The sequence below is a fragment of the Macaca thibetana genome, chromosome 3, assembly GCF_024542745.1.
Source record: "Macaca thibetana thibetana isolate TM-01 chromosome 3, ASM2454274v1, whole genome shotgun sequence".
Classification (NCBI taxonomy): Eukaryota; Metazoa; Chordata; class Mammalia; order Primates; family Cercopithecidae; genus Macaca; species Macaca thibetana.
In genome coordinates this window covers 150,341,204-150,349,385 of record NC_065580.1, presented here as the reverse complement: position 1 = coordinate 150,349,385, position 8,182 = coordinate 150,341,204, and the positions used below count along the sequence as shown (strand labels likewise).

General features: G+C 55.5%; 1 protein-coding gene across 4 annotated transcripts in view; it reads left to right on the top strand.

Moving 5' to 3' along the window:
- Window positions 1–1,974: 1,974 nt before the first annotated feature.
- Window positions 1,975–8,182, top strand: part of RADIL (Rap associating with DIL domain) — an 80,497-nt gene continuing 74,289 nt past the window's right edge. For 2 of the 4 annotated variants that reach the window (XM_050784328.1, XM_050784326.1), the window contains exons 1-2: window positions 3,073–3,562; window positions 7,442–8,040. In XM_050784328.1, the coding sequence (XP_050640285.1) occupies window positions 7,506–8,040 (535 nt within the window). In that variant the 5' untranslated portion in view covers window positions 3,073–3,562; window positions 7,442–7,505. Of the gene's footprint in view, window positions 2,096–3,072; window positions 3,563–7,441; window positions 8,041–8,182 lie in introns of those variants that run through there. The other 2 variants (XM_050784329.1, XM_050784327.1) reach the window with 2 other exon arrangements.

The window sequence follows — 8,182 nt, the reverse complement described above, 5'->3', positions numbered from 1 at the left end:
AAGAAGCAATCTGCAAAATTTCTCTATAAAAGGCCAGATAATATTGTAGATATTTGGGGCTGTAAAATCTTGTTTGCAGGAAAGCAGTCGTAGAAAATATCTAAACAAATGAGGGTAGCTGTGTTTGAATAAAACTTTATTTACAAAAACAGAAGGCAGCCCAGATCTGGCCCATGGGTTGTAGTTATCTGACCCCTGTGGAAGAAGGGTGTGGGGAGTGTGGGAGATGGGCCAGGGGCACGGTGAGGAATATTGCAGGAGGAAAACCCAGGCCTGAACCAGCTCTGACCATTGTCTCTTCATGTGCACCTGAATTGAAATATTTAAGCACGTCATTCCTTTCAAGCATCCCGTCCCGGGGTAGGTGAGGAGGTTGGTGTGTATACAGAGGGTCCTGTATTCCTGGCTCAGTTCTTGTCTCTACATCCAGCAACCTGAAATCTCTATGCCTCTATTTTCTCATCTGAAAAATGGGAGTATTACTGAACAAAAGGGTTCCGTGCTTGCTGTGCTAGAAGCCAATCTTGGTCAGGTGCGGTGGCTCATGCCTGTAATTCCAGCACTTTTGGAGACCGAGGTGGGTGGATCACCTGATGTCAGGAGTTCAAAACCAGCTGGGTCAACATGGCAAAACCCTGTCTCTACTAAAAATACAAAAATTAGGTGGGCGTGGTGGCAGGCGTCTGTAACCTCAGCTACTCGGGAGACTGACGCAGGAGAATCGCTTGAACCTGGGAGGTGGAGGTTGCAGTGAGCCGAGATCACACCGCTGCACTCCAGCTAGGACAATAGAGTGAGACTCTGTCTCAAAAAAAAAAAAAAAGCCAATCTTACTGTATTAAGTTTTTGAGACAAAAGCTTTTTTTGTCCATATTGTGAGTTGATCAATAAGGAGACCAAAGCCTGGCTCAAATCTGTCTCTCTGTGTTGGCTTTAAGGCAGTATTTTTTACTAGAAAAGGTTTAGGAGGTGGATTTTAGGATTAGCAGGCGATAGGTGGAGGAAAGTGGAGGCCTGGAATGTCTCAGACATCTCTGTCCCACAAGAGTTGATGTATTAAGTGAGGCAGCCTAGGTAAAGTTGCCTAGGGCCTGGCACACAGGTGGTCAATAAATGTCTGTTCCCACACTCATCATCGTCTGCTCCGACCTCCATCGGGAATATGGGGTCATGACTACGGAAATCATACCGCGATAGTTGTCTACAAAAAGGTTCACTTCTGGGGCCCAGATTCTGCATATTGATATTGCGAGCCACCTGAATCTCCCAGGTCCAGCCCACATTCCTCAAAGGGGAAACCCCAGCCAAAGTGCTGAGGACACCATCTGTTTTTTAAACAAATCCCCAGGGAGGGCAGTTGCGGCCAGAGCCCCAGAGCTGACCTGGCCTTTTTTTTTTACATCATGGTAAGCAGGAGGGCCATGACCTGATTTGTCTTTTAAAACTCTGGGTGGGAGACAGATGGTAGGGGAGAGGGAATTCCTCCCTTGTTCCTTTTCGATGTCTTAGAAGATGTTCATTAATTGGGGGCACAGCTCTATCCTCCCCCACACCCACTCGCTAGGCTACTAGAAGGTGCGGTCTCGAAATAGCCCACCCAACCATAAGAGCTTAGAGCCCACAAGCAGCTCAGGGACTTAGAACTGGTCCCACCTTTCCTCCGGGGACCTCCTCCTTAAGCTGCAGGCTGTGGGATGGGCTGCAAGCCCCGCCTCTCCACACCTAGTCCCACCCCTTTCTTCAAAACCCCGCCTCTCCTATGAGGCCCCGCCCCCTCGAGGCTGCATCCCCGTCCATTGGGCGGCCGGCAGGAGGCGCCAGAGCACAGCCCGCGTTTTCTAGCAGGTTGGCCCCGCCCCTCTCATAGAGACCCCGCCTCCTCGGGTCTTTCTGACTCTTGGACGCCGAGGCCCAGCTCCAGCCCGCCTCTTCTCCCCCGCCCCTCCCTTCGTGGCCCCGCCCCCTCGAGGCCCCGCCCCGCCCGTTGCGCGGCCGGCAGGAGGCGCCGCGGCACGCGCGGGTCTGGGCGCCAGCCCGGGCCAACGGCGGGTGGGAGCAGCGCGGGAACGCGGCGGCGCGGCGGGTTGTGGCGGAGGTGAGTGTGGGGTGCGCGAGGAGTGACTGCGGAGGCGGGGGTGGCTCGTAAGGGGCGCTGCTCGGCCGCTGCCGGGGGCCCGGGGCGCGGAGGTCGCGGGGCGCGCTCCGGGACCCTCCAGGCCGCGGGTCGGGGAGCGGAGGGCAGGCTTGCCCGGTTGCCATGGAAACCGACCGGCTCTCGGGCCCCGGCCTGGTCCGAGGGGCGGTACTCGGAGGCCGGCGAGCGCGGGCAAGGGCGGCCCAGCCTGCGGGGATCCGGTGTCCGCGCTGCCGCCCCCCGCGAGCCCCTGAGCCTGGCTGTCCGCGTGGGTCCCGGACCCTCAACTCCAGGAGACTCTCGTCCCTCAGATTCCCCGGCTGTGCCCTGGAGGGGGACGTTCGTCCGGGGAGCGCTGCAGCGGAGCTGGGCGTAGGGTTCCGCGCGCTCTCCCACCTGGGCGGGCCAGACGTCCTCCGCACACACCCCGTCCCGGTTGCAGCCGGATCCCCACTCGTGCGCCAGCTCAAAGCATTGTTTCTCGGCTATTTATGTACCATTTCCAGCCCCTTGACAAATACTGCATCCAAGATAACAGATGCTGAGCCGAGCTCCGGGGCCCCGCAGGAGGATCCTGTTGGTGGGGTTGGCAGGGCCCTGGCGGGACTGCGGACCAGCCTGCCCTGCCCTGTCCTGTCGCCTGTCAAGTGTTTGACTAATCTGAATTGCACAGAAGAATTTGATTGCTCGTGTCCCCCGGTTAACATGGGCCACCTCTTGTGCATTCCAGACAGGAACCAGTGTTGAAAGTCCCTTTTGCTGGGTGGCAAGTCAGTCCCCTCTGCAGCAGCTAGCAGGTCAGAATTAAATCTGATTGAATTGTGTTTGCATTTGAAAGCGTGGCTCAGGCGGGGGCTGTAAAGATGGGATTCACGGAAGGAGGGAGCTGGGTGTGTGAAGTCTGCTTTCGGTTTTCCCTCCTGCTGGAAATGATAATGGGTTCCACATTGTCCTGTTGGAGCAGAGAGGTCGCTCCACCCATGTCGTCAGCGCAGCACTGACCTCACTCCCTGTACTCGCCGCTGGGACTTGAGCTTGTTTTTCATCAGAAACTGGACCCTTCCTTGAGAACAAGAGAAAACATTCTCTAAGAGCAGCACCAGCCAGCGCCCCACACCCTCGCCGTCCGAGCCCTATGCTTTCCCCAAGTATTTGTGTCACAGAGGAGCGAATGGGGCAGAAGAGACCGGTCGCGCTTCCAGAAAAACAGATCTGGTTACCCAGGGCATGCTCCGCCCGGTCGGATTTTCCTGCACTCCCCTTGGCCTTTTAAAAAACGAATCCATCCCATTCTCACAAACAGGCCAGGCTCCGCCTTCTGGGATTCGGAAGCGGGCAGCACTTGAACAAGTGGACACCCTCTGGTCTGGCCGAGGGAGGATGACCGAACGGAGAGAAATGCTTTCTGAAAATCCCCAAACAGATAAGGTTTGTGTGAACAGGGACTTCTGGGGGCTTAAGAAGGAATTATTGGAAAGGAGTGAATCACATTCTCTCTGCTTACATTTTCTCCTGTTTCATGATACTGCTAACTCTGCCTCTGCCTTCGAATCTGGCTCCAGAAACTGTGGGAAAAGTAGGGATCAGGGTAATGGGGAGAACAACACTTCTGAAGTTCAAGCTTCCAAGGCCCTGGGAGGGGACCTAGCAGTTGTGTGTTTGTAATTTTCTATTTGTTTTTTATTAAAGAAGAATTATGTAAATGTCAGACCTTACAAAACCTATATCCACCCCTGGGCCCCAAATATCAACTCACTTTTCCATTGTATTTGGGGGGCCTTTTTATAATTTTTGTCTTTTTTTTTTTTTTGAGACGGAGTCTCACTCTGTTGCCCAGACTGGAGTGCAGTGGCGTGATCTCGGCTCACTGCAGCCTCCGCCTCTGGGGTTCAAGCAATTCTCCTGCCTTAGTCTGCCAAGTAGCTAGGGTTACAGGCATCTGCTACCATGCCTGGCTAAATTTTGTATTTTTAGTGGAGTCAGGGTTTCACCATGTTGGCCAGGCTGGTCTCGAACTCCTAACCTCAAGTGATCCGCTGCCTTGGCCTCCGAAAGTGCTGAGATTATAGGCATGAACCACCATGCCCAGCCAATTTTTGTCTTTTTTGAGACGGAGTCTTGCTCTGCCACCCAGGCTGGAGTGCAGTGCTGTGATCTCAGCTCACTGCAAGCTCCACCTCCCAGGTTCACGCCATTCTCCTGCCTCAGCCTCCAGAGTAGCTGGGACTACAGGCGTCCGCCACCACGCCCGGCTAATTTTTTGTATTTTTAGTAGAGATGGGGTTTCACCGTGTTAGCCAGGATGGTCTCGATCTGCTGACCTCATGATCCGCCCACCTTGGCTTCCCAAAGTGCTAGGATTACAGGCATGAGCCACTGTGCCTGGCCGTTTTTTTTTTTTTTTTAAACAGAGAGAGTCTCACTCCGTTTCCCAGGCTGGAGTGCAGTGGCGCAATCATAGCTCACTGTAGCCTGGAACTCCTGGTCTCCAGTGGTCCTCCTGCTTCAGCCTCCCGAGTAGCTGGGACTACAGGTGCACACCATGCCCAGCTAATTTTTTATTTTTATTTTCTAGAGAGATCGGGGTCTCGTTATGTTGCCCAGGCTAGTCTTGAACTCCTGGCCTTAAGCCATTCTCCCGCCTTGGCCTTTTAAACACTTGTCTCTGCTTCATGCCTTTTCTGTGATGTGGGCTTTCTCCTGCCTAGAGGGGGCCTCCCCAGTTTTTGGTATCATATTTGTGTCGGCGTTTAGACTTCATCTCCAGAGGCAGAGGTTTCCTGAGCCACAGCTGCCTGGTGGCAGAGGCTGTACCATCCACCACCTGAAGTTTGGCTTGGTACCCTGGGGAACTCGTTGGAAATGACCACTATGAAAAAGTGGTGGCTGACCCTCTGCCAGCGTGTGCTGGCTGGAGGCTTCTAAGGCAGGGGCGTCTGGAGAGGCGCTTGCGAGTGGCGCTGTGCAGCTCTCATGGATGGTTAATAAGGGCTGGCTGGAGAGGCTCTTTGTGGGGTTTTGTTCTGTGATTCCAAGTACTCACTTTGAAAACTGACCACAGGAGGCTGAGGTCAGATTCGAGGGCGATTTGAAGCCGCTGGTGTAGTGTGCACAGGCCAAGCCGCACGTTTGTGATGTGAGCACTGTCTGAAAATGCTTTTGTTGTACATTAAATCGAGGCCTTTGATGAGTCCGTGGGGGAAGCTGCGGCTGGCTCTGAGCTTCTTAGGATTTGACAAGGAGACTCGTTGCACCTTCCTCAGAGGAAGAGAAACAAAGGCTTTGCTCCTTTACTTCTTTATGGCCTGGCTCGATGGAACCTCAAGGCTCCATTTGCTTATGACCTGTACTGGGATGTCCGTGACACCTGTTACAGCAAGTTCACATCTTCAGAAAGCCAGGAACAATGAAAGCCTTTGCCGTGGTGAATTGTCAGCAGTGGGCTATAGGAACAGGAGAATGGCCAGCCACCCACCCCACAGGGCAGACATCCGCGTTCAGAAACCCAGTCTTGGGTGTGCGAAGCTGTCGGAAGTATTTCTGAAGAGTTCAAGGTCGTCGGAGAAAGCGCAGCTGCTGGCTGACCTGGGCTAGTTCTGGAGGAAATGAATGGTGATCTGATTTCAGGACTCATCCATGACAGCTCTGGCTGGCAGTGAGAGGCTCCAGAGAAGATGAGCGATGCCTCAGTGATATTAGAAAGAGGCCAGTTCACAGTGTCAGCTCTGGAGGCCAGGACGGTTCCACTGTTTAGTTCCCTAAGGGATAGCATGGCTCCTTTTCTTTGGAGGGGTTCCCTGGTTGCTTTCTCTGGCCCTAGGCAGCCACCGTCTTTTCCAGAAGCCTTCTGCAGTACCCGCAGCGCGACAAGTGAGTCAAGCCTGGACAGTGTCAGTCGACTGCTGCGGAGTTTAGTACTGACCCGGGTCACAGTGGCAGGTGACCTATCCTGTGTTCACTGGGACCCAGACCACTCTTTCCAGAGCTTTCCAAAAAACAGGCTTTCCTCCTGGCTCACTCATCTGCCGCCTTTGTCTTCGGTGAGAACGTGAGCATGGAAGTGGGGTAGAGTAATGGAGAGATGTGTGCGCAGTTTTCCAGTATTTTCCTGCCTTGTGGTCCAGCCTCACCTTTTACAAATCGGAGACCTGCCTTCCTTTTTCTCTGCCCTCCTGCCCCCACAGAGGTTCTGGAGGGAGACTGAGAAACCATCTGGAACTCCTGGCCCTGGGCACACTAAGGACATTAGAAGTGTGATTGTATGACACGCCAACGCGTCCCAGGCTGTTTTCCAGTTTCCCCAGGAGACTGCATCTCTGTGGCCTGGAGCGCCGGGCACCCGTGGCCTGTGGTGGGCGGGACGCACGCATTCCGGCCATGCCTGCACCAGCTCTAGAGGGCCCTTTGTTCCCGCTGTGCTTGTGAGGCCACTCAGTGCTGCCATCCCAGGGGGCATCTCCTTCAAGCCAGGATGGGTCTCTTGCCCGGAGGGGTAGATTCTGGGGGTTTGTGCCTGGAATGTCTGATGGTCGATTCTGTTAACTTGGCTGCGATTCGTCTGTTTTCCTGGTTCCACTGTGTTTGTGACCCATTTCCCACGTCGCAGCCTGTGGGGCAGGAGACACGGGGTTTACGGAGAGGCGAAGCTTTGCCCTCGGGCTGCCCGCTGCTCTTCTGTGGCTGTGACGGTGCTGGGGGCGGCTCCGGGTGGGGCGCTCCCTGATGCTCACTGCACACGGGCACTGCGCCCAGCACTTCCCAGAAACCCAAGCCCTGCAGTGGAGCGTGTCTTACCGTGGCGACCTCATTGTGCTTCCTAGTAATGGCTTTCCTTGAAGGGTGCTTCAGCCCGTTTAGTCCTCTCTGTCTCTGGTGGCCCTTCAGGCTCTAGCCACACATCCTCTACTCAGGTGCTCTGGTGGCAGGTCTGTGGGGCCAGGATGCCCATGGCCTGTTATGTCCATCAGGTTTTGAGATGGGGTCTTGCTCTGTTGCCCCAGCTGGAGGGCTGTGGCACGATCATAGCTCACTGCAATCTTGAACTCTGGGCTCAAGCCATCCTCCAGCCTCAGCCTTCAGAGCAGTGGGTACAGTGCACGCCACCATGCCTGGCTAATTTTTAGTTTTCTTGTAGAGTTGGAGTCTTACTATGTTTCCCAGACTGGTCTGGAACTTCCGGGCTCAAGCCACCCTCCCACCTTGGCCTTCCAAAGTGCTGGGACGACGGGCAGGAGCCACCGCCTGTGGCCTCATTTGCTCTTGGTGCTCACGATGATTGGCGCTAACCTCTCTCACTTTTTCTCCCAGGCCACGGCCTCCCCACATCCTTTGGCTGAAGCCCCCGGTCCTCATCCATGAAGCCTCGCCCACCATGTTTTATGGGACGCACTTCATCATGTCCCCGCCCACCAAGAGCAAACTGAAGCGGCAGAGCCAGCTGTTGTCCAGCATGCTGTCCCGGACGCTGACCTACAAGTACCGGGACCTGGACTCCACCTTCTCTAGCCTGGGCGCCAGTGACGATCCCGCCGAGCTCTCCACCCAGCTCTCAGCCCCTGGTGTCCTGAAGGTGTTTGGTGACAGTGTCTGCACAGGAACCCACTACAAGAGTGTCCTGGCCACCGGCACCTCCAGTGCCCGTGAGCTGGTGAAGGAGGCGCTGGAGCGGTACGCCCTGGACCCCGGGCAGGCCGGCCAGTACGTGCTGTGTGACGTGGTGGGCCAAGCCGGCGACGCCGGGCAGCGGTGGCAGGCCCAGTGCTTTCGGGTGTTTGGGGACAGTGAGAAGCCCCTCTTGATCCAGGAATTATGGAAACCCCGAGAAGGTTTATCCCGGAGGTTTGAGCTGAGGAAGAGGTCGGACGTGGAGGAGCTGGCAGCCAAGGAGGTGGACACCATCACGGCAGGTGAGGAGGGCCACAGGTTCAGGAAGAGCCGTGGGTCTGAGTGCTGAGAAGGCCAGCCAGGGGAGGGGGAGAAGGAGTGGCACAGGGGATGCATGGGGCAGGCTTGCTCTGCAGGAGGCAGTTGGAGCCCATGTCCTGGGTG